General features: G+C 46.3%; 1 protein-coding gene across 5 annotated transcripts in view; it reads right to left on the bottom strand.

Annotated features, from left to right (window-relative positions):
* Oatp74D (Organic anion transporting polypeptide 74D) overlaps positions 1-27,080 on the bottom strand; it is an 86,364-nt gene that overhangs the window by 13,410 nt on the left and 45,874 nt on the right. For 4 of the 5 annotated variants that reach the window (XM_069120442.1, XM_069120444.1, XM_069120443.1 and 1 more), the window contains 5 exons: positions 4,484-4,956; positions 3,664-4,034; positions 2,980-3,200; positions 2,572-2,712; positions 2,246-2,368 (listed from right to left, as the gene is read on the bottom strand). In XM_069120442.1, the coding sequence (XP_068976543.1) occupies positions 2,246-2,368; positions 2,572-2,712; positions 2,980-3,200; positions 3,664-4,034; positions 4,484-4,801 (1,174 nt within the window). In that variant the 5' untranslated portion in view covers positions 4,802-4,956. Of the gene's footprint in view, positions 1-2,245; positions 2,369-2,571; positions 2,713-2,979; positions 3,201-3,663; positions 4,035-4,483; positions 4,957-22,775; positions 22,799-27,080 lie in introns of those variants that run through there. The other variant, XM_069120446.1, reaches the window with a different exon arrangement.

The raw sequence follows: 27,080 nt of genomic DNA, 5'->3' as shown, positions 1-27,080 counted from the left end.
CCTCTTGGAAACTTTCCTCCTCGCATCGAACCACCGAAAATCGCTTTAGAATTCAAAGTAGCCAGTTCTATCTACGGTATCCGTGTAACCTGTTCGAAATCGAAGTTACGCATACAGTTCGGATAAAAAGCATTCGATGGGAGGTCGGTCGATACGCAAGCAGATCGTTTCTGGAAATTCCCGGCAAAAAGGAGTCGAAAGGCCCGAAACGTCTTCGGATTTCTCGTCTCTCCGGTGTGCCATGTGTACGTAGGAGTAAAGGATCGGCGGTCGTGCGTGTGTGTGAACACGGCGGACCCGTGTGTGCGTTAATAATGATGACTGACCGACTGGTGCACTAGGTGGGGCAAGTTCACGGTCATGCGTCGTGCATAGCGCTCGGTAGGCACACGCGCGCGTGCATTTCTGCGTGCATATACGGCACTGTTCTCCTCAGGCCGCGTGGATCCGTTCCTCGCCGGGAAGAGAACTTATCTCAGCTGTCTCGTGCACCTTGGCCGACATAACACGCGCGACGTAACGCACCAGAAATGCGCCAAGCGACACACACACCAAGTCTTTTCGCTCTCCTCTTCTCTTTTAAATCTCTCCATCTCGCGTGAACCACGACCCCGCAAGGAAATTATTCTCCTGCTGGCCGGATGCGCGCCTCAGTTTTTGGTCGAACAGCGTTCCATCGAAAACACGAGCAATTTGCTTCGCTATCGCCGTCCAAGCGACCGAACCAACTGGTCTCCGATTCTTTCGGAACTGAGTTTTTTCATCGAGATAACGTTTCGCCACTGCGTTTCTCTTCGTGATTAATCGTTGTACGTATGTATGTAATATGGTAAGATCGAAGCGTCGAGTTTGGATATTTCTCGTTGATCGAACGAGTCGACTTGCAACGTCCGATATGCTAACGATCAAATTAAGCGCAAATAGGCTCAAAGTCGGTGGTCAGAGTTATTTTTAAATAACGTGTACGATGAAATGCAGCAGAGAAATGCACGTGCTGCACTGGAACGTACATGTCTCATTATCGATGCGATTCGTGCTGCATTTTGAGCAGCTGCCTCTTTCAGGAACAACATTCCGAAACACTGTCGGTCAAGGATAAAAAAAAGGTACGGAGAAGTTGATGGTCGCGTTCCTGGAATTTATAATTCTCCTCTGCGTTTAAACATATTATTCATTAAAGAAATTAAACTCTTTCATTCCGCGTGATCGAACGCCTTTCTATCATTCTCGTGCCTTTCGTCGAACAGATGTTACGCGGCCTTCGATCGAAAGTTCCAACGAAGCGGACCAAGAATAAACGCACGAAGGGTCGGCCCCGCTCTGTCCCAGCGCAAAGGGTTCCTAGAAAAGGGCTCGCCCGTGTTTCAGAAAGCGTTAGCCTGCGTGCTCACGATCGAACGAGCAGACACGCCGGCTCTGAACCTAAATTCGCCACTGACCTTGACTGCCAGGTTCACGCTTCAAAGATCATCTTATTGGCCCGTCCTTTCGTTCCGATAAACGTTCACCGAATACATAATGCCCCCATTGTTTCGTCGTCTTGCCAAAACATCCGCACGTAGAAATGTTCGTATTGGACCAATGATCATCGCTTATTAACGCGTTTCGTGATTCGTGTGTCACGTATTGGTAACATAACAGTCGGCTATTTGTTTCCCGAGTACGAACCTAAATACACAATCCGAAAACGTAAACAAACAATTCGCGAAAGCTAAATAAACAAATCAACATCGTAAACAATAACGAAATCAACGCGTATGTAAAATAGGTCTACGTGACATTTGATTATTTCAATGGGAAATTTTCTGTTGGTTCGTAGATAACCTCGTCGAACCATAAATGTCTTATTTTGTAATTTCTTATCGTTGCTCGCCAGTGAACGCATATTATGGCAGTACAGTATCGAGTAATTTAAAATTATAGCGACAGCCATGTCTGCGCGACACAAGGGGGCCATTCGTTGCATAGTCGCGAACGGAATCAACCCAGCACGACCGGATATACACATACGAGGCTGGACTACGATTAATACGAGGTTTCGGGACGACCGACGATACTTTTATCTTTCTCGTCGAATCTTCCCCATTTCGTGGGGCGGCTACCAAACACGGGGAGAGAACGGTCGCGGAATGGCTTACGGGAAGTCATAAAATCAAATTAAACCGTTCTGATCCGATGGTCGCAGCTTAAACATCGGCCTCTCGCTGACGAACAGTTCGCATCGCCACGATAAATCAGGGCTTACCTCGGAGACTAGGCTTTTTCGCATCCGCTCGTTTCGGCGGTGTTCTGCTCGCGGGCAGCCGCGTCGGGAATGCGAACATTCCTATACTGACCAGCATCAGCATGGCGGATATTAGCACCAAACCTGAAACACACAATTGCGCGAGTTTTCTTCAATTTTGTTTTTCGTAAATTTTGCAAAATCTAGGCAACGATACGGGGATGGAGGAGAAGGATTGGACGATATGAAAATCAAAGGAAACGATTAATCATAAAACAAAAGCTTGGAAGATTGGTGTTTCCGAGGAGACGAGATTGTAAGGAAGTACATAAGAAATTTCAATTTACCAAGCCACCATGCTCCCACCCATCTTGGATCCGTCGGCGTGATTTGCGGATTCGCCGACAAATCCGCGTAAATCATCGTGCACAATGAGCCTAGAATGAAGCCTAGGGCTGGTCCGAGGATCCTCACTCCGATCGTAATCGCTGTAACAAAATGCATCGACGCCGCGTTCCATGAGTATGCAAATTCTCGACAACGTTGAAACTCCGATGATAACACGACAATGGACCGAGATGATCAAAATCAAAGTTGTACGTATTCGATGATTCTGGAGGCTCGCCAAGACGAAGCTTCGTAACGAGAACAGTTTGCTTTCCGACACAACTCGAAGCACGTACTGTTTCCACTCTTTTCTTCGAAATATAATAGGATCGTGATACGACTGTATTCTTACGCGATTGTATTCTTACCGAAATAGAGTGGGCTTTCTCTGCTGGCCACATTGTCGTCGATATAAGGAATACCAAGGGTGTAGACTGCCGTCTGGCCCATTCCAACGCCCAACAAGGAGACAAAAAATATAGCCAGGACCACTGTAGTTATTTTACTTTGTATCCTCTGCTCCGTCAACGAGTCACCCTTGCAGTAATTCATCGTATTCATTTGAGCCGGCGTCGTGGACGAGATCCAACTATGAGAGAGAAAAAGAAGAAAAAAAGAATTGTCAATAATACCGTACGGTTTGCAGAGCATCTAATCTATTCGATTGTTCGAACGTTTACGGCGTGGTAACGTGGCCTGTTGATTGTTCCTTTTATTTATAAACGCGAAGAGCAAGGGGATAGACACGGGACCTAACCCATTTAAAAAAAGGTACGATCGATCACGGTTGGAATGAAGGCAGGTAAGGAGAAATGGGTCGGACAGAAATTGCATAATTTCAAGAACGCGCTTGTCGTTCCAATAATATCGACGGTTTTAAAAATATGTACTAAACATGTAAAAAAAATACGTAGTAAACGAATAAATTTGAATCTCTTTGAGCGAATAAAATCTAGATCAACTATTTATTAAGCGTTAAGAAATAAAGTATTAAGTACTAAGAAACGCGACAACAGCCGTGTAAGAGACTAAAGAGAAGGGATTCTATTCACCTATCCAGCGTAGCGTTCTCTGATCGTTCTTGCAGTTTGCAAAGATTCGCGGGAATAGGATGGGTGTTGTTTGGGTCGCCACCCTCGAAACCGCTGAAAAACATCTCGTTCTGATGGATCAGCTGTTCACCGAAGATGAAATGGGGCATCGAGCAGGTGAACGAGCTCACTGCGAACAGGATCATGCCCCAAGCGATCCACTTAGGCCGGTGACCTTGGCCCCCGTAGTACGTAAGCAGGAGAGAGGAACCGATCTGGCCGATCTCCGTCGCTGACATTATAATACCGGTGGTCTTTGACTGAATCTGGAACAGCTTCTCGATCGTCGTGATCACCGAGACGAAGTACGTGTAGTACATTCCCTGGAGGACCTGTAAATCCAAGCGCAATTTGACTTTAAAGCGATAAGAATCTTTAACTCTGCCGCGGTCTTCGAATTTTTATATTGCTCAATTTTGCTCTCGTTTCGACGAACAAAAATATCTTTAACGATTTGACAAAGGCTAGCGCGAAAATAAAACAAAGGATCGTGTATCTTGTCGAAGATCGTTTTCTATATTCGCCCAAGCTAGAAAAATAGAAAGAAAATTGAACGACGGAAAACTATGATTAAAGTCGAAAACTATCCGAAGAACGCAGCAGGCTCGAAATGTTGCTAATCGTTTAATTCGCAAAATTTGATCTTCGCAATTTTAAAGGAAAATTCAAACTAGAAAAAAAAATGTAGAACGAAGGAGTGAAAAAAATCATGGAGAATACTTGAATTCCATTGAATTGAAAATGCAACCCAGAAGCTAACCCAAACCTAACCCAAACCAACCCAGGTGATGCAGAAGGTGACCAGGAAGGCCTGCTTCGTGGCGAAATACTGAAGCCAGTGTGGCCTGCACGGGCCCCAGCCGCAAGACACGTCCGCGTCGTCGAACTCCGTGTGAAGACTGCTCGATTTCTCGTCAGACATTATCAGCTTTCCGTTTTCAGCTGCACCGATTTCGTGTAACTTCCCGTTTGGTATCGAGCCGTTGTTGTTGTGCTGCTTCCCACAAATCAGTCCATTCCCATTCGCCATTTTCGGTGGAATTATCGTCAGCGCTTCGACGTTTCCGTTCGCCAGGATCTGAGTGTCCTCGCCTGCCATTATATCATACGGCGATCAATCGACGCTTCGTTCCTGTCCCCTTCTCTTCCGTCTTCCTACCCTGTCCTAGCACCGGTTCGCACCCTCTAGCCGGGATTCTTCCTCGTGGGAGGACTCTCACGACCGTTCAAACGACTTTCATTCGAACGGTCAACCTGCAATCACAGAAAAGCATTTTTCATCAGCTTAGATCCGAATATTTGAGCGTTTTCGACGATTACAACGAATACGATAGAATACACAAAGATAGACTACGACAGAACGACAACGATAGAATATCATAACGACGTGATAACGATAGAATGAAATAACCAAATAAATAAAGTTTAGTATAAGCTGACGACCGTTCAGCATTCGCGGAATAAGACTTTCGTCTGTAGAGCCTCTCGGCGACTGTGTCTATGCTGGTAGTTTTTAAATGTCCAGTTACGCGGTTGCATAAACGTCATCGATATTTGTTCGCGATACTCGGTGCGCTAGCACGACGATTTCTACCGATGATCGTCGCCCAGGGAAAAACATCAGCTGAGAGGTGTCCAGGAATAAATCGTCAAACTCGCGGTTGTGATTTATCATTCGTTCGAAACGCTTTCAAGATACACTTCGTATTTTTGTATGTCTAACTTATGTGCGTCATGACATTATTTATAACGGCGGTCTCTCCAGTTATCCACCGCGTTTCTGCGAAATCGCGATTGGCTTTGTTCCACGGTGAATGAGATTTCGTGCCATCTCCGGCGCGGACTTTTGCTCCTCTTAAAGGTCTTAAAGGGTCTATGAAGAAAATTATCCCGGATGAAAAAAGGAGCTGATAATTCTCAGGAAAATTCTCCCGTAGACTTTCTACGAAACGGTGCGACAGTTCTCTCGCGATTGTTTAGAAAGTAATCGTCAGACACGCGATCCCGTATGCATAGGATTTGGTTGCAAATAAAAGGGACAAGAGTACGCGATAGAAATCCTTTCTCCGTGTGACTGACGGGTAGGAAACAGGCTAACTGGAACAGCCTGTAGCCGGTATCCTCTCACTTTCATCGGTGCCCGACTTTTCTCATTTCCCTCGCGTTCCATTGCACCGACTATCCCACCGATGCGGTTTTCGCTGACAGCGAGTAGGAGTCTGCGGGCTATAACAGACATCCACCTACACAACGGGTGGTCAAAAACCACTGTTCCCCGATTTGTCCACCCTGCTCTTTTGATTTACGCAATTTCTTAAAGCTATCAACGACGTCGCTAAATACGAAACAATATAAAGGTAACAAAACGAAAGAGACTCGAGTAAAATATTTCTTGAAAAACTAACATTACGAAACATCGCGAACTACGCACCGTAAAATTCTTTCATCGTTTCTAAGAATTTCTTTTGCACCTATCGTCCACTAACTCGTTAAGAATTAAACAGTGGTTTGCCACGATATTGCAAATACTTGAATTTCTTCTCATAAATCTCACGAAACTGTAGAAAACTAACCGAGAAAAATTGCGGCGAAATATCGCCACGGTGTTAAGAACAGAGTGTAATAATTATAAATTAATTAAAAACAAGTAGCCAGTGGAATGTTACTTTCACGCAACGTTTGCTTCTAATTGGTTAAGCTTGCGTTACTTTTGCGCCTCTTTGTGCCAGAATAACGTTTGTACCGAGAACGCGTAGCAATATACGTGGACGAAGAAAGGAAGAAGATTTCACCAGGAGATCGGGCAACGATTTCGTTAGCGGGCGAAATGATTCAAGAGCCGTCCGGCCAAGAAACTTCCTGTCGAATGGGCTCGCGCATGATAATAAAACGCGAGGAATGGCGCACGAGCGGATTTTATTTCAACGTTAATTGGCCGCGCACGGTAACCGACCTCCGAAACACTGTCCAAGAATACGAATGTGTTTACGGCACAACGTCGTTTCGCCGCGCCATTGACCCGTTAATGTTCAAACGTCGCACGTTGCCAATGTAGCCCCCTGTGTATTCCACACGTGTCGAGGGTACAACCTTCGGCAAATCTATCTATTCGATCAACGCTCCATTCGAAAGGAATTTCAACATTTCCGCCAACAGGAGAACAATTTCTATAGCACGCGTGACTTTGATTGAATTCAACGCTTGTCTTTAACACGTGGTTCTTCTGTTGCCGAAGAGTAACCTTGGCGTCTAATCTCATCCAGGAAGTTGTCCAACGATAAATCACGTTTCTTTTGCGAGCCAAGCGTGTTCCAAAGGAATAAAAAAAAGTTTAATTATTGTCGTTAACGTTTGTTTTCAGATGGATTTGTTTCTGGTCACGTTAACGTGTTCCGGGAACCGAGACCTTCGTACAGCTCCTCGCTAGTATTGGTCAGGCTATCTAATCTCCTTCTAAAATCCTCCGTCGTTAATTCTCTTGCCATAAACTTTGAACTGTGTTATACGTTACGAACGAAATAAAAGAAACCTAGGACATTCAAAAGATATTACTTCGTTATTAACGCGTTCTTCGTTCCAACTTTCAATCCTACCTTCTCTCGAACGAAACAAAATCTCGATCGAGAAACAGCGTTTTTAACGTCACTATTATTCGACCGGCCGGAATAACCGATTTATAAGCGCTAATCACGCCTGGCAGCGTCCAGTTGGTCAACCGAAATTCCGCGCGAGCAGCGCGATCCGAACACGACGGTAGACGAGGAGCGGGAACCGGTCGAAGATTAAGAAGTTCAATTAGCCGGTGGAACTTTCGCCGGTTAAGGAGGGCAATGTCGACACACATCCTCGGCTGCAATCGGAACGAAATCGAAAGGGCCCCGGGAGAAGAGTGTCTCGACTCTCTCGTGCCGCGTTCTCGATGGCGAAACTGCCGCGGCAGTTGCCTTTTTGCCGATCGTAAATCCTTTTCGGACAACACTGGCTACCCAAGTGAAAATCTTCGCGGCAATGGCCGATTGTACCCTCCTGGTGCGCGGAACGTCGATGAATCACCTACCTCGAAATCTATCGTTTTAATCATTTTCCCAACGACGCTGTTTCCCGATGGATCGGCTTATGAATATTTATCACGTGCTCTGCCAGTTTTCTCATAATCTCTGGCTGATTCTACATCTCGCGTAGAACGGTTAGAAGTTTCCTCGTCTGCACGGGAACCTTCCTTTCGCGACGTTATTTCGAACGGAACGGTTCGTTTATCGACGATAAAACGAGGATAATTTTTTAGGACGGCTATTTGGTCGCTTGTTTTGACTTTACCTGCGCAAGATTTATCACGAGGTAGGTATAACTTGTTGCCACTGGCACAGAGAGAAGACACTTGAAATTTATAACCGTTGTTTGTACGATCCATGGCTAATTGGTTTTCGATGGTTCGTGAAAAGTTGATCGTTTGGGAAAAGTAAGCGGATTAGAACGAGTTCCGAGGTTCGTTGCAACATTCCAGAGGATCTGAATTCGAGAAAATTCGGTACGGTTTCTCGCGCGGTTAATTAGAAATTCCACTTGTATTGTGATTTCATTGGGGGTTTCATAGGTTCGCTAGGTGGTACCGAGCATGATGCAACGAGAAAAGAAATTTCCGCTAATAAATTGCTGTGGTATGCTGCCGTAGGCTTGCACAGGCACTCAAATATCTCGTAAAAGGTAAGAGCCCACGTGCGTGCTTCACTGAGATAAAACCTGACAGCTACTATTCTTATTATCGGATTATCGATCTATCGGTACCGATCGATATACAAGTATTTTTCCGTTTTAATTAATCACGAGTAACGAATTAAACGTAACGATACTCTACTCGTTCGTGAAAATTATTCCCGATATTTAATCATTCTCGAAAGATTAATATTTTCCATAAGAAATTAAATCTTGACTATTCGATACGTTCTCAGATGTATCCTCGATCGAGAAAATGTTTAATCCGCGAGACCACTTTATGTTCCACGAAAGATTACGGAGAATCCTACTTATAGGGCTGGCAATAGTCGCGACTTATTTCGATTTCATCGGTACAGAGTTGGGAAGATTAGCTCGCCTGCGAAGATGCAATACGCTAACACCTGGACACCGTGACGGTACGTACGTGTACGAAAACAGCGGCGTTCCTCGTCAAGTTCCAGCAGCGTTGCGCCGGAGAGACTTGGTCTAGGTCGCCTTTCACTGTCCTACTGACGTCTCGTGGTTAGTTGGTTAGTTGCTCTATTCTACTACGACTACAACTCAATGCCAGCGTGCACGTTGTCGTACAGAGCGACCCAAAAGAAACTGCCGACTCGGAAGGCCAAGCACGTGATTGGATGAGAGAAAAAAAAGAAGAAAAAAAAGAAACAAAATCTGCCATTCGAGCGTCCAGACATCAGAGAGCCAATGTTTCACGGTTGTCGAAAATATCGTCTCTTCCTGTTCCACGTGTTTCTCGTATAATTCTTTGTATCTACAACCTTTCGCCCGTGAAAGGAAATTAATAATAAGAATATCGAACGACTCGTTCGTCTTTGTATCGTGCGCACGAAACGAAGAAAGCAATTTCTCTCGGGTGGCCCTCGAACGTCCATCAAAGCGCTTTACAGTGTGCAAAACAGTCTTCGTCGTAACACGTTTGCGCACCGTAGTCAGAAGCGATCGACTTGCGACGTAAAACAGCTTGCGAAGAACCATACGAAGGTCTGACAGGACGAAATCGAAGGAAGGAACGTCGATCGTGTAAGGGATCCTTCCGCATCGAATCGTCGAGTCGGCCTTTGTCCGGACAACGCGTGTCCTGTATCCATGGCACGCTTTTTACCAACATTTCACGGTCAATTGCCCGTCAATTTTCGAAACAGCTTTTTACCATGCTCGACGCGTGTGTACAAAGCTATCCTAATCGATCGTAGGTTCTTAATCGTTTCGAGAATGTCTAGAAACGTTTCGTCATAGAAAAATGCTTAATCGCCTGGTTTTTGTGTGGAAATACTTTCGAGGCAACACCGATAGCGATCCGCGTTGACGCAATAACATTTCTAATTCCCGGGTAGAATCGGGTCGTTATATGGAGCAGAAGTTTGCAATTGGAGAAACTACTTTTTAATTATGCCGTTTAACCCACCGTGAGCAAAGAAAATTATACGAAAAACGTCGACGAAGCCATCGAATATAGATTCCGATTTCTCACGCGATTCACTTTCGATCGACAGCTCGATCGCGGTGAACGCATGTCGCAAATCTTTGCAAATGCCCCCAAGAAAGTAAGTGGAAAGCAGCGAGATTTATATTCTACTTTGATGTTCCCAGCAAACTTGCTGAACCTGATCTTGAATCTGGTTTACGGTGATACGTTCACATGCACGTGGAGCGGCGTGCTAGAACGCTCAAGAATAATTCCAGCCACTTCTGCGGAACAATAAATAATAAACGCCGCTAAAAACTGGACAGGACGAGTGAGAGACGATTTTCATGTTTTGCCAGTTTCGTATATTCGCGATCGATCCCTAATTCGCACATCGATATTCTTGTCTTTCCTTCTGCTATCTGGACTATGTACATATTTCCATTAGCAGATAATTAAATACGTCCAAGAATAATTTCATTTCTCCTTCCAAGCTATTCATCGTCTTTTACCATTCCTTTAACCGTGACTTTCTTAATTCATTTCTTTTTTCTTCTTTTTTTTTTAAGATACAACCGTCGGTTTTCCACGTCTCTTTATCTTTACTCAAAAAAAAAAAAAAAAAAAAAAACGACGTAGAACGAGGGAGAAGCCCGATGCGAAAGCTAATTGCACATGCAAGAAACGAGTGAGAACAATTAAATCAGCGGACTCACAAGCGAAAGGTAGAATTACACGGACGTCGATTCCCCTTTCTCAAACAATCATCCAGGATGGCTATAATTCTAATTGAAGTTGAAATAATCGTGCAACGCGTGGAAGACGGGACCGTAATCAAGCGAGGATGAAAGTCGTGTTCTGGTGAAGTTGTCTCCGTTAAATCACAGCCGTCGTCGTGAAAATCGAAAGCAGCGAAAGTAATTTCCATGGCTGGGAACAATAGGGGGGAATGCCGATCTCGACCCCGTTCTGGAAAGCAATAAACGCCACGGCAAAAATAGAGATCGGGCGTGTGTATTTATCGAGCGACGAACCAGAGCCAATTTTCCAAGTGAAAATCTCCTATTCTCCGATGTTTTTTTCCCCCTGTGGAATTATAAGTCGTAAATCAACGGCAAAACATAATATCGTGAGCGAATCGAGGACGATCATTCGCGGTGTATACGCGAGTCGCGAAATTGAATCTGTATTGAATTCTTGTATTGAATTATTCCAGCCGATTATAGAATCATAATGGAATGGTCGCCACGAGAACAGAGGAGAACAGCTAACCCCTGTCATTAATTAAAATTGAAACGGAACCGGGAACAGGTAGGTACGCGAGGGGAAAAACGAAGCTTAAGCCGAAAGTTCAATTTCCACCGTTTGCCACAGGGCAGCACGGACAACAAAAATTTAATGAAAGAAGCGGCAGGCCAGTAGAGTGAATCGAACGAAAATAAAAGTGAAAGATGAGCTCGTTCGATATCTCGACCGCGACGCGACGTCCCAAAAGAAAGCAAGAGTTTAATGGAAACTAGAACATGAAAATCATGTCATTAGAGCACCGAACGAGACTCGGTGCACGGCCAACGAAAGTCAAACTCGTCCTTGCCTTCTCTTTCTCTATCTTACCGATTTCTTTTTTCCCCGCTGCAGCTCGTTCCCGTAATTCGACGCATGATAAATGCCGCTTCCGAGCTGTAGCAGCCTGTATTTTTTCGTTCGAACCATCGATCAACGGTGGTGCGCACACCTCGAGAAATCGTCCGACACCGGTTGCAACACACGGAGTGTATTTCGATCGTCGATTCTCGAAAATTTATACTATCTCTCGCGGCCATTAATAGTCCAGTCCGATACGGCTCGTAATGATAGATAAACGTCGCTGTATTAATAACAGTCGGTATTCGGACCGGCAATAAACTTCCACGGAAATTACGGGTAATAAAGGCTCAAAAGGTTCGCTTTTTACGCGGCCTTTTACATTAGCTACTCTCTGGGATCTCGTTAACATTGTAGCGGCGATGCTCGTGAGACTAGCCGCAGGATACGCGAGTCGTGTATAGAAACGGGAAAGTCCATCGAAATTGCGAGAAACCTACGAGAACGACTACGTTCGATTCGATATCGCGACGATCGAGGAAGTCCTCCATGACTCATATTCCATCTTCGTATTTTTTTTTCTACTCTCGTTCTATAGTCGATCGTCTTGTTTCTTTTTGTTTCCTGCGAAACGAGTTCGGCCAAACGATCGTGGATGAAAGGTATCGAACCGGGATCTGTCTTGTTGATTGTCGAGGAATCGTATACGCGTTGGGTAATTTCCGCGGAGAGGTATAACGTGCGAACTAAGATACGTTGGCTACAAGAGACGGTTAAGTAATTTACACCACGTATATAGGTTTCTGGAACGATTTTGCGCCAAGTGTACGGAACTGTTCTTGTGTATGCGAGAAGAATTTACGAACTCTTGCAATTTCAAATGCGTATAAACAGGCATTATTCGAAGATATTGTAAAACTTTATTACGCGAAATTACTCGAACCAAGTTGTATTTAATTATCTAACAAAAATCCAGCCCACTGAAATCAACCCCAATTACGAACCACAATAAACATCGTTCCTGAAATGACATCAGACTCGATTAACCACTTAATCGCTGCAACGAGACGTAATCCAATCTTTACGAACTACCTCCATAAAACCACGCCTACCGTAACACTCGGCCCAAAAGGACCTGAACGACGATTCGATCGTGTAGTAAAATGCAGAATTCCCTTCTACAAAATAACAGGATAAAACGCGTAAGGACGAGCTCTACCTGTTTCCAATCCGTTCGAACGTTATTCCAAGTGAAAAACGTGCAGGAACTTTTACGATCGCGAAGGCCACGTAGATATACCTGTCGAGTACTACATCCACGCAAAGTGCACGTAGGATCAAGTTCGAACTAGGTCTGGGCTACCGTGTATCGATCACGTTTAATTTAAGTTCAAGCCGGATTAGACCTAGTTAGATCAAAGTTACCGCTAGTTTAAGTCTTAAATAGATTCGACTTGTCTAGGTTATACCTAAATCCAATGTCCCGTTATATTTCACGTTCGTAGAAACTCCAAGTAACTCGAGAGTTCTCCAAGGCCGACGGATTGAAAATTCCTAATGAAGGAAACCGAGCGATCGGTGGTAGAAGAGGTAGAAGAGCTTGGTATCCGGTACAAATGACATACTAGCATGACCAAAGTGCAGCGTATTATAGCGGACATACATAGACAGTAACATGGAGCTGCAGCGCATTATGGTGGACACAGCGCGATGTAATAATAGACGTGTATTCACGACCGCGGTGGCCCTTCGCCGCAAATTACCGACAATCATACCCAACGCTATCGGTAGCATCTTTTTTGGCAAATAACACGCTAACTCGTGCTTGTATCCTGACTACGTCAAGGCCGAATGACCGGTGCACGTATCCACTACACCTCTACACCAACGAATGAAAAATTAACGAAGGAAAGAATTTTAATGAGAAAAGTCTTTTATCTTCTTGCGTACGATATAAATTGAAAATTAAATTATCGAGATACCACACGTAGCTGGTTATTATTCGGAAATTCCCGTTTCCCACTGGAAACCATTGCGAAGGGTATACGAATACGTTAACGCGATCTAAGAGATCAAAATTCCCTCGCGTACAGGTACAACCACTTACAGCTTGACCACACGCGATCCACCCTCGGTGGGGCAATTGATCGCCAAGCGGTGGCGAGCTTACGTGCATCCTGCCGAATAGAATTATGGCAGGCCGACTCGAAACCGCCTAACCTGCCATCCGCGATACCACTTGTTCAACGTGATTTCCACGAATAAGCGATAGATCGAAACTAACGTAGATCGCATCGACTGCAAGTGGAACGAAAGGTCTCGGGAATTCAACAATTCCAAAAATACTCGACCGCGTGTTTCTACTCGTACGCATCAGGTATCGATATTAACTACATCGATCAATCTCGAGGATTACGACACACGAATTGCTATTCCATTAGACAGCGAGACAGCGTACGCGGTCAACGAGAGAAGCGAAAAGATCAGCAGACGATCGGTACCCGATTCCCACTTCTGGTGTCCGCGTTTCCCGAGTGTCTGCAACTCGCGTGGCAAGCCACGTGTGTCCGACTTCGCGGTTCTCCAACGTCGAACGACACGACAAACGCAAGCGGGATTGGATATTGCACGTGGGGTACCGGTGCCAGGCGATACGAATCGATTCGAAGCTTTCACGCTTTGGCTATAGGCTAAATACGATACGCGATCTCATCACGAGGATATACGATTTATAATTAGTTGGCGTTCGACTTCGTACGTTTCTATAGTTGTCCGTCCAGGCGTTAGAAATTCTCTTAAGATCATTTTCTACGTTTCAAGCATGTCGAAGGAATTTCAAGCTTTGCTCGGTATAAAGCTACACTCTTAAAGGCCACGTCCGTACGAGATAAAAGACTATCTTCCATAATACGCGCGTACGTACTTCTTCCATAATTAATTTTGCCCGTATCCCGATGCGTAATCGAGTTACGGCGAGTCGCTGATAACGCGCCAAGGTACCGAGAATTTTTTCAACGCGGACGGAAAGCCTTCGATCTCTCGATGCAGCGTGCGAGTGGAGTTGTGCCGTTTCGTTATTCTGCCCTTCATACCCTTCCCACGATTAGTCGGACACACTGAGCCGCTTGCTAGATGCGAACACGTTCTAGCCGGCGGATTATGCGAGTCAAGCGAACACGGTGCACAGGTGTGCCGACGCTAGAGATGGGATCAAGCGACTGAACAATGCACAGCCGATAACGTTTCATCGCGGTATAGCGTGATAACGAATTATTCGACAGGCGACGACACGATTTCTCATGTATTGGATAGCCTAATCGTCACCAGAAACGAAATAACAAAGAAGCTATCGAATAGATAAACAGCGATAGCGATTTTATCAGGGACGCTTGTGCAAGGTCAATTCGCTTAAACATTATTCAATATACATAACGAATATTAAATTCTTATCGGCAAAAGTAATACGGTCGTAACTAATTCACTGTAGTCTAATATCGGTCTGGCAACGAATCTTGAAAACTAATCCAGCTACCTTCCAGGGAAATACGACATTAACTCTTTGCCGAAGAAACTTTACTTTTATTAAAAATACTGCTAAGAACGAAGTATGTACGAACGCGTGTACTATTAGAACAATTTCCAAGTGTGTATTATAGAGATCAGAATTATAGTGATCTCAATTTATTATATAAATTCATTTCGAGTGATTTAAACAGAGAACTATACCTATCTATAATTAGAACTTACAATTAACAACTTACAAGTAACGATTAACCCGCAACTACTCGCACCTTCCTCGCAACCGCAATTAGTCGCAACTCAATCGTAAATCCAACTATTGACTACTGACCACTCTCTCCACCAAGACGTCCTTCTTACACCACAGGTTTTGGTACTCTTACAACGTACAAGTGTTTTACAGCTGTTGACCCAAAATACCCAATGTCCCAAAGAGCTACAGACATATAGTTCATCGGCATTTGCCATCCTTGCAGCCTGTCAGCGCTTCTATTGTTTTCTACCTGTATTTTATTCAGGTTTCTCTAACAATTTTTCCTCGATACTACGGTACTTTAAGCTCGAAGAATAAAAACCACACGATACAAAGATATCGTATATCGAAGAGTAAAAAATGACATAAAAATCAGCCACGAGTGGCACAATTCAGAATGTAAAGGATTAGAGATGGGAATATCAGGCGAACTTATCCGGACGAGATTAGACGCGAATGAACGTGAGCGCGGTTTGATCCCATCTCTAGTCGACCCACAACACACCGATGCACGCGCGCAGCTGTTTGCCTGCTTGCAAAGTTTTATGCACGCATTTATTTCAAGCGTTCAGCATCTATGTAACCAGGCAGTGCGGGGCCTACCGGCGGTACGTACCCTTAATGAATTCGCGGAAATCTCATTCCCCGCGAATTCTTCGCTACACGCATAAGGCTGTACGCGAAATGAATCGTTCGCTGGCTCGTTACTACCGTCCGGAAATATTCTCGGAATCCGTGGAAAATGGATGTCTTAGAGGTAAGCGATTTCAACCCTTTCGAGGGATTTGTCGAGAATTCGCTTCTTTTCGCCAGCGATCCAGCAACGATCTATGGGCGATCCGAGTGCGCGATCAGCGCGAGTCGAACGCTATGAGGAATGTTTCTCGATCCCAATGGACTTCATTGATCGCGTTCACGCTAGATCAGAGGCCTTGAATCTCGATAGAACGGTCGATCGACGCTTCGGAAGCGATCATGCGAGGCGGCGATCGATCGATTTCTGAATACACTCTGTGTTTCCGTTATTTAATGTTGGATTACGAGCTTGAAAATTTGTATTTTCCGCGTACTCCGCGATACGCTGCGTCGATTTTATAAAGATTTAAAAATACCGAATTTAAATCTCTTCCCACGGAAGATTTCTTTGAAAAACAACGTTGAGTACGTCGAGTAGAACTGTCGCTAATAAATCAGCCGTCGATCGGCTCGTCGCGGAGAGAAGAGCTGAAACTCGACTTCGTCGACGAACCTGCCAACGAAACTTCCTTATCTTGTTCTTCGCTGGAACTTCGTGACGTCGAATCACAGAAAATAGAAGTTTTATAAATAATTTCAGATCTGTCTGCTCCGATATAACCGTAGAATTCAACGGTATCTTTTTCTACCTCCAAGACTTGATTTGTCTATTTGGATAGTAAGAAAAATACGCAGCCGTGTCGCTCGATTAACACGTGCAACGACAGTGCGTGAAATTCCGAATCGTGGTGGCGATGGTGCGGCCGTAACAACGGCGGCGAGAGTGAAAGAAAGTGAAAAAACCGGGACAGGAGCTATGCACCGGAGAGAAAGAGAAAAAGAGAGGCGAAACTGGCCGGATGACCTCGGTCGTGGAGTTGCAGTTGCAGTGCGACAGGTTCGCAGCTGCGGCTTGTCTCAGATGTCGAGGCTGACGTTGGCGTAGGTGTGAGAGATCTGTGTACACGCGGCGTTTCGTTCGAACGGGCCGGTCGATCTGTGTCATGGCGCCTTTCAGCCGGTTTAAAAGTAAAAGTAATTGATAGATCGCGTCTCAGGCCAGCAAGGATCGTCCTTTGTCGCATCCTGCCGCGTCTCTTCCAGAATCCCAGAGTTTTAACACGACTCAAGGATTAAATATCTCGCGAACCGTGTGATCTGTCATGATCAATTAATCTTACCGTCTTGGCTCTTTATGCTGGCGTTAACTGAGTGCCAATTATAATTTATGCATCTTATCGATTCGATCGGAGTGGTTACTCGTGCGTACGACGAGTGCAAGTGAGAAGATCCGTTCGAGTAGCCGAACTTGGTGATCGGATACGAAGTGCCAGCGCGAGGTATCATCGTTACACGTGTTGTTTACAACGATCGAGATGGAAATTAGAGCCCAGATGCGACCAACTTTTAGATCCAGCAGGTGCGCATCTGTGACCTACTCTCTAAATCGATGGTAAGCACCGGTGACGTAGGCGTAAAACTGCATCGGATCGTTAACACGTGGTGCGACTGTGATGCATAAAACGCGACGTTTTCGATCCGACTATTTTCGAATATGATTCGATCCTCTTGAATGAAACAGACACGGGAGAACGAGAGATGCGAACTTCGATTCGGTTGGAACTTTGAGAAATCTTTTCGAAATGAAAAGAGACGATATAACGATTGGTATGGTCGTAATTATAATAGCACGTACTTCTATTCGATGATCAGATGGTTAAGTTTATTAGCGTGGAAAGATTATGAAGATTGGCACGACCGGATTTGAAACTCGAAGCGCTCAATTGAGCGTCACGTGAGCGACGTCTTCCACTCCTAATTTTAGTATCGAAACGACTGTCACCTAGATTATTAATTGGAAAATAGCTTCAAGTGTCCTTCTACGAGCTATTCGGCCAATTTCGTCGGTCCCTCAATGTAGTTTGTAAGCTCAAAGCGAGCTACGGCAATGGAACACTGTGTATTGAAACTTCACAAGGCGACGTTACTTCGCGTTTCAAAGCTCCGCTCAACTAGCACGCCGAAAGCTCGGGCAGCCGAGTACCACGCGAGAATAAAAACAACCAATAGGAAACCGCTGGAGACTCGGTGGGTGGGCAAAATTCGAGCCGAACCTCGTGCAAATACCGTAGCTTTCGATCTTCTTCCTTCGGCGATCTATCTCCGACCAGACGATTATTTCCACGGCAATTTATGTCGGAGCTCGATAACGGTGACACGTATAAATAAACGCGGGGGATAGAAATAATTAACAGAAAAAAGAGAGGTCGCCAACGAGGTGTCGGAAGGAAGAGATGGGGGAGAGGGGAGAGAAAAAGAGGGAAGAGGAGGTGAACGAGAGACGCAGAATCTCTCCCGGATGACCTGAGAGCCTCGAAGCTAGAGAGCGCAGCAGGTACGCAGCTGCGGAATGTCCCATATTCCCATGGTGAACTCGGACGCTCGATAATCGAGATATCGAGCACGTAGGTGCAAACCTGAAGCGCGAACAACACGGTCCCGGTCGGCTTCCACGCGCTTGCATCATACGCATTACACACACTTTGCTTGATGAAACAAATTGGTATGACCTGGTCTAGCCGCTGCTGCTTCTCATCGACACCCTCCGGCTAGCGTTCCTCCTATCCTCCCGATCCCTACCCGTGGCCCCTTCTTTCTTCTTCGTTTCATTGAAGGAAGTCGTTTAAAAGAGAGTCGAGCGATTCTTCGGCTAGAGGCCAATTTCCGTGTAGCAACCGTCAGGCCAGTTTCCTCTATGCTTCTTCTATTTTGCTTCTCTCGGCCAATTTCAATTGATTCCGATTACCATATGACGCGTCATAGAACGTCGTACAACGTTTTGTCGGCACTTGGATCGCGATTCGAATCTAGCACGAGCTTAACTCTCGCTTCTCAGGCTGGCGAAGCTTACCGATCGCCCGTACTTCTACAAGCATCGTGCCTACCTGTTTCCTTCTTCGAAATTCTTCTACCGAGAGCTCTACTCACGGATTGCCTACTGTCGGGCTGATCCTCGTCCCGCCCATCCCTTCCGTGCCAGAAAACACATTCAAATATCCCGTGACCTGGTCGAGCTAGCTAAAAAGAAGAAACTGGAGCAAGCATCTCCGGAAACGTTCGTTTTCGTAGGGAGGTAGGAGGCTCTGGATTCGTCCAGCAGCGATCGGGTGAAAATCACCGAAAGTAGGGAGGAGGAGGAAGAGTAGGAGGAGGAGGAGGTGGTCGGGCCTGGTCCGGAAAAGGGAAGGAAGAACGAACGTCAGAGCTCGACTGTAGCGGTAGAGAAGAGGGTGGAGGAGATGGTGGAAGAAGCGAAGCGCGGCGGAGCAGGAAAAAGGGTTCGGCGCGCATAGTTCAAAGATAGAAGAGCGCAGCAGCACGTTGCACCGACGGGCTGCATGTGCATTGGCTGATAGTGTGCGCATGCACGTAGACACAGGCCGCTCTGCGGCACCGCCATTGAGACCTGACCTACTTTGGGACACACGGTTCGCCGACATCGCGCTTCGCCCGAGTAAAAGCACCGAGCAAAGCACACTCCTTGCTCTCTATGCTCAAGCGTGGGCGGCCAATCTTCCCTTCTCGCTCCCGTTCGCTCTTTTTTCCACTCCCTTGTCCCATCTGTCTCGTTTTTTGCTCCACTCGCATTTTTTTTGTCGACCGCCGTTCTATCTTCTCTTTCTCCCTTTCTCTTATTCCTTCCTGCCTCCTCTCCTCTTTCTTTTTTTCCCATTCTCCCCTTTTTGTCTCCGTGTCTGTATCTTCTTTGTCCCCGTATCCACTTCTTCGCTCGTCTATCTATTCGTCACTCCCCCGAAGCTCGTTTTCTCTTCGTTCTGCCCTCTTCCGCCGTCTCTCCGAATCCCTTTTTGCTCCACTCTCTTTCCGACCGTGTCTCCTTTTTCCCTTCCCATCCTATTCCACCCTCTCGCCCCTTGTTCCCGCGAACCACGCCGACGATCCCTCCTCGTTTCTCCCTTGATCTCTACGTCTCATTTTTGCTCTATTCACGACCCTCTATTCGCTCGTTCGTCTCTTTTTCGTCGTCTCTCTTTCGCATCCTCGTCCCGTTGCCTTTTTATCTCCGTTTCACACTCTCTCTCTATCGCCTTTTCCACCCTCTCCACCGCTGCCCGGGTCCTCTGTTCCCGCTCAGCAGGTATAATACAGCCGTTTTCGGTGCAGCCTGGCCGCATGTATCGAGAGATTTCGAGTGCATTGGCCTAGATACTCCGCAACTAGGCGCACCGTTTCGTACGAATTTTCTGCTAAACGCAGATTTTTCCCTCGGGGATATACTCGCGCGATGAGACTGGAAATTCTTCGCGGAGAAGCAGACAGAGGAGCGCGACAGAGTCTCCTCGTGGATCGAGTCGAACAATTTTGTATCTGGATCGAATCTATTTCTCGCCTTCTCGCCGAGGCGAAAGATTTCACCCGCGAGAAGCTTCCTCTTCCTCTACGATCAGAGAAAATCGTTGGAAATGGAGAAAACACGAACCACGAGAATTCGCGTACGAATCGCAGAGACTCTCGGTGCTCGCGTTTGCAATCCCCAAGATTCGTTATCGAAACTTCTGGACCACTCGATCTTTCCATTTTACCTGTAGATCCGCGACTACATAAGTATTCGCAGTTTGGAAGCAAGAAGACGAAACACGGCGGCAACACCGGTAATTGCAGAGAGGAAAACGAAAGTTGGACGACGCAAAGAAAAGTCTGTGACTCGTTCAAGGTAACCACTCGTTAGCTCAAGATGAACGATTCAATTAACACGTTTAGGCAGCGAAAGACAGAGACACGGGGCGAGAGAAGGTACGAACGGCTCGTAATTGCTGAATTATCGACGATCATTAAAGCGCGCGACTGCGTTTACGATCGTGTGCCTTTAGCTTTATGATCGCACGAACAGATCCCATAAAGATTTTCAACGCATAAACTCTTATCAGTGCGCGTGCAGCGGCAGTCTGCACGCGAAACAGCCAGGCAGGCAGAGCATAGGAACGAGACGAGACGTTTCGTTCGGACCGATCGATTCGATTCCTTCCAGAGACGAGAGTCAGATTCGAGTTTTCTGCTGGAATTACGTCGCGACGTATACAGAAACGTCAAGTTTACGCTCTTGGCTTTCGGCTATACGAGCGCGAAAATATATTTCGACGAGCGTAATCGAGCTCGTCCCACGAGCATCGTTGCGCAAATCGTGAACGAAAGCGAGGCTGGTATGGTCGGTGCGAAACGGAAACGAGAAGAACCGAACGAACGACCTCGGGGCAGAAGGCTGATTATCTTAACGACACGGGATACCTATGTGGATCCTTTCACCAATAACGTATTTAAACATTGTCGCTTTATGGTTTAAAAGTAAAAAGAGAAATCGAGAGGGAAAGCAGCCGCGTTTGAACGCGAGCAATCAATTTGCATCAACGAAAAATTTGTCTCCTGAAATTCGGCGCTGTCCACTTTCTCGTTGTTCCGGGTCTTCGTTCTCCGTCTCTTTAACGCGCAGCAACACGCTTTATGATTCTTGTCGCGTCATCCTAAACGCGGCTTTGAAACCTGTTTAGAGTCGGTTCTATGTTTAGTTTACTAAAATACACTCGGCTCCGCGATACGGGTGTTCCTCATCTTCGAATCTAGTTCAAATCCTACAAGATTTGCGCGTCGACGCGTTGACAAAGAGACAATGAGCGTGATGGCGTGAAACATCGGTTCGGAGCTTTTGCTTGTCAACCTAAACAAACTCGCGGATGCCTCGCGCGTTCCTCCAGAAACGGATCCACAAATAATCCGGCCAGTCTTCTGTAAATTCACCTTGAAACGGTTATCCACCCGTTCTCTCGCGATTCGGATGCACGCGCGCCATGCATCGCGCGTAATAATAAAATCATTACAGTGATTTACACTTAGCTTTGTAATTAAATCGCGTCTTTAAAAAATTGGACGATTATCCGGATAAATTTGAACAAGCGATGTATACATAGATGTGTAGATAATGTACAGATAGACCACGTCTAGACGCCGATCGTGAGATACACAGAGAATTTCTCTGGATTAAAAGATTCTTGTACGGTCGCCTATCTTACAGCGAAATTTTCTGCGCGACACGACGTTCGATTCATCTAACGTTTCTTTTCATCCGTGTTTCTACGCTGTCAGAATCGCTACCATCTATCCAATCTCGAATTATCCCAGCCACGTAGCTGACGATTTTCTCCTGGATCTCGTTGAATTCGTTTCGAACGATTAAACGAGGAATAGCAACGCGAGAGTACGTTTGATCGTGCAAGATCGACATCATGCACGGTGGTTGAAAGACGAGCGTATTGGCGAATTGACAGGTCTACGGGCAAATACACGTGCCATCGATTCTCGCAAGTTGAGAAATCGCTGCACGGGAGAGGCAGGAGAGCTTGCAGCCCCCGTCAACTGGGTCAACGTGACATCGCGACGCTCTTGACGCACGTGCAAACATCTCGAAACGACGCACGCATGTGCAGCGAGCAGTTCGCCTGGATTTCGCCGTCGTCGATCAATGACGTCTGGAAAATGTTTCGTTGCCACTTTCCTACGGTCTTCGTGGAACTTTTGCGCGTGGGACGTAAAACGATCTGGTTCGACCTCCATCTTCGTGAGATGCTACACGTTTAAATCACGTTTTCCATGGATTTCGTAACGGATCGTTAACTTTGCCGATACTTGAGCGAGACTCGATTTCAACTAATAATCGAATTCATGTTTTCTTAGATACAGAAGGAATCGATAGAACAGAAGCTGCGTATCGCGATTACTCTCGAGAGAAAATGAAACGCGTCCCGAAATAGAATGTGTTGTTACCTCTTCCGAAAATCCGTTCGTGTAACAGCAACACGTCCAAGTCCAAGTATCCCACAGACTGACTGTACGCCGTAAAGCACCAGAAGCACTCGATATTCCGCGTCGCGCTCGCGCATTCCCAAATCGAACGTGTGTCGTCGAGCCGCGCGCGTGGTCCTCGAAACAAAAAAAGAGGAACGACGAACAAAAGAGGCAAAAACGAGGAACGAACCGAGTGAAAGTGCGAGCCGTCTCGAATTCGCGATTAGAGGGGCCGTGGAGGAGCGGCCGAGGGCCAGGAGACACGACGCGCGCGCCACGCCAGGCCCCGAAAAAGGCGAATCACCTCTCGTCGAAAGTTGCTCTTCTGAACCGAGAGTGTTGCGACTTGACGGGAGAGTCGAGGGTGGAGGAGGATCGCGTACGAAATAACAGGCGGTCCGAACTGCGCAAATGTTTGCGAAATGACGTCAAAAAACTCGCCAGGTTCGCCGATTACTCGCACGCGGTCGCTGAACGCACGCGGAATCCACGAGGGGGCCTGGGCAGCGATCGTCCTCAACGAAAAGAGGTTCCTAGAATTCTCGTATGCCTGATAGAAGCTACGAAAAATGTTTCGACGAATTATACCAATGGTAAAAGTAAAAATGGAATCGGCCAGATCCGCCGATGGAATAGACGATATTCCAAGTTAATTTACGGCGATTACGAGCGTTCGTGAGACGTAAACGACGGCTTCCAAGAAAAATTTCTCCGCAATTATTCTTAAATGCTGGCAGATTCAACCGGGAGTGGCTACTCAGTGGTCACCGCTAATTACTCTTCGGTGATGAAAGAAAGATATCCGAGCAACCGAGCGCCGCCAGTAAGGGTAACCACACGAACGAAGAATTCTGAGATTTTAGCAACGATTCGCACGGCTCTTCCGTGAACTTGTTCCAGCTTAAAAGGCTTCCACGACCAATATTGAAAAAAGGTGACCAACTGACCGGAATTTCAATTGCTTCGAGCATCGATTTGGACCGATACCAAAGGATTTTGTAAGAAAAAAACAAGCAAGAAAAAACTGTTAGACAGAAACGATCCAGCGAGAAAAAAGATCTGGCCAGCATCCACGCCCAAACGCCAAATTTCCAATAGAAATCAACCTGTCGAAAGAAAAGGTCGAAAGACGATTGTGTAAAAAATGCTAGCTGGGAAAGCTGGTGTTCGAAAACGCTTGGAAAAAGAGAGGGAAGCTGTTGGTGGAAAACTGAGCAAGGAAACGTCGTTGAACACGCTGAAAGATAATACATGGCCAAGGAGCAAGAGAGAGGAAATACTCGGCAAGATATGCTCGTTTTACCTGGCTGCGATGCACACGAATGCATTTCCACCCCCTATTCATACGCGCGACGGTGGTAGCTGCTGTGACCCACTTCCATCTCCGGGAATAAACGGCACACCACCCACGCGCACGGGATTCTCTTCGAGTTTCATTCGAACACGGAGACCATTGACTTGCCGCATCGTTGTTTCAACGAGGATACCGCTGAGAATGTTTTCCGTGGTCCTCTACAAGGTAAAGCTGCAGAATATGATTGCAGATATGGTACAGTATGTAACATTTTGAGCGACGATATCGCGCGCTGGATCTCATAAATACGGATGGCCACACAAAAGGAAGAACAGAAACAATTTAAATTAAAAATCCAAGAGCGAAGATATCACGTGTGGAATGGGGATCGAATAGCTACGGCCGATTCCGAAAGTACTATCGATGACATTCCAAGGAGCTTAAAGCAAATATCGTGGATGCCAGGCATCGGCCGAGTACGAGAAGAAAGCAAGCGTCGAAAAGCATGGCAAAAGCAGAAAGTGGAACAGCGGTCGAATTGAAAGCCTCGTTCGGAAACTAACAGACGTTTATGAGACACTGGAATCCGAAGAACGGCCGGTATCTCGTCGTGGAGGCTCGGTATCGAGCAACCGTGAACCGCCTACACGGTCACGATGCAATCGCAGGCAAATTGGAGAAACTGATAGGGGAAACTGTTGCGATCGCGCTCCTTCCGTTATCAAAAATAAATTAGAAAAGAAACGGCCAATTTTTCGTTCCAACCGTCTCCGCTCGCCTTTTAGTCGTTCCGCTACTTCTAGTTCTAGAATTATCGATTTATCGTTCGAATTACCAATGCTATTCTTAATTGTTATCCTTCGATCGAACTCTAGATCGTTATCCTTAAATTCCGATATCGAACATCAAAAAAATAACATCGGTTACCTTCGTTTGGTATCGAGTTCCATCGCAAGGATTAAAAATCATTTTGAGGGAAGAATTTAGATTATACGGCGGCGGCGTCAACGACAAAGTGGTACCAACGCTCTCCAAGCGAGTCTGGAACGTCGATTCGCGACCGAATCGACTGAGTTTGCCGGATGCCCGAACCTGTCTCCTCAACCGGCACGCACGGCGCTTCATCGAGACTCCGTCACGCGTGGAAGTCGTTTACCCCTCGGAGTTATTTGGCCCCTTCGTAGCGAGCAACGCTCCGACCAACGCGCTCCAACCGGACGACGAAGAGTGACACAACACGGGGACCGGGGACGGGAAGCCGGCAGCATCGGAGCGAAAGAGAAATCGACTGTTTATTGCCAGGCAGACGAGCCGTCCGGGAGAGGAAGTCGCGAGGGGAGGATAGAAATTCGTCGATAAACGATAAGAATATCAGGGTATACGATACTTCGTTCTAGTCTGCTATTCGAGTTTTACTATGATAAAATCGTTAGGAGAAAATATATAATAAAAAATGTCCAGATATCGTTGATATATTTCAAATTTTTTAAACGTTCGCTTTGTTCCCAGCCAAACATCTGGCATGTTCCGTCCGAGAAGAAAAAAATAATCTGAAATAGGGAAGAACTACGTTCCGGGGATACAGGCTCAGCTGATATCAAACGCATGCGTATCCACGACGTAGCAGTGGGACGGAGGAGGAAAGGGGGATGCGAGGTGGATAAATCGGTCGAAGGAAGGAAACAGCAGCGGGAAGAAGGAAGAAAAGAGAGGATGAAAGAGAAACGAGGCGAAGGAACAGCCACAAAAAACCGGGCGACAGGGGAACGGAGACGGAGGATCGGGGGAACGACGTGGAGATGCGACACACGTGCCAGGGACACGCGTGCGTGTGTAGAAAGAAACAGAGAAAACGAGGCGCGAAGAGCGAGACAGAAACAGGAACAAGTAGAGGGGAAACGAACGTCGAGCAGGGCTCGTGGAAGAGGAACAGAGAGACAGAGTCGAAGATAAGGAAAAAAAAAGCAGAGGTAAAGAAGAGAAACATGTGGATGACCGAGAGAAAAAGTAGATGGAAGAAGAGGCGAAGCAGACAGAGAGAGAGAGAGAGAGAGAGAGAGAGAGAGAAAATAAATAGAAGAACACTGTACGCGAAGAAAAAGCAACGAGAAACAGAGGTAGAAAAAATGTAGCAAAAAAGAGGAAGGTTGGCAAATGTACAAGGTGGAAAATGAAATCGAGGAAGAAAGACAGAAGAGAGTAAAGGAGGAGAGGGAAAAGAGATAACCAGTTTCTCTTTCTTCGACGTACAGCGTAGCGCGAGCACATTGTATAAGAGCACACAACCACGCGATTTTAGACGTTCTACTCTCCCTCCTACGGCCGCTTCATGAGGGTCCCCCTTTCGGCTGCCGAAAACGACATCGAGGAGACCTTCGTATGGCAACTCGCCCGCCGACGGCGACGCCGAGACGTATTCCGCATACGTAAAGCCATGTCTCTACTCTCGGAGAACGACGAATCCGCTGGCGTCTCACGAAATTTCGAAGAATCCTCGATCCTTAGCCGAAACGAACGACCGAGAGGTGTGTTCAAGTTCGACACACGCCTCTTGAAAGTAATTTGCGATTCGATGGCCGTACGTTTTTCAAATTATCCGGCGCTAGTTTCCACGAGTCGAAAGGGAAATGTATTATCTGGGAAACGTTTTATCAAGGCGAAAACGGAAAACGGGATCGTGTATTTCGAGCACGAAAGTTGCGGTGAAACGACAACTTGAAGCAGCGATTTTCTTGCAGGGAAAAGCAATGGAATAGCGGAGCGGTTTCCATCCTAAAGGGTGGACAGTGTATTTTCAGCACGAAGGTTCTGTTAGAGAACGACAACTTTGTTCGTTGAACTTTTGCGCGGCACTCCGCTTCTCGATGGAACTTTTTTTAACTGCGTGGGATGGAATCACGTGGGAACTCTTTCACGACGTGCGTGTTTGCACGGGTGAAATTTGTGTGGGCTTTTTTTGTGGTAGCCGCATCGGAGAATTCCCGACACTC

This window comes from Bombus flavifrons, chromosome 9 (assembly GCF_040668555.2).
Source record: "Bombus flavifrons isolate JBK064 chromosome 9, iyBomFlav1_principal, whole genome shotgun sequence".
Lineage (NCBI taxonomy): Eukaryota > Metazoa > Arthropoda > Insecta > Hymenoptera > Apidae > Bombus > Bombus flavifrons.
The sequence above is the reverse complement of the archived record's forward strand: the minus strand, read 5'-3'. Positions and strand labels throughout refer to the sequence as shown.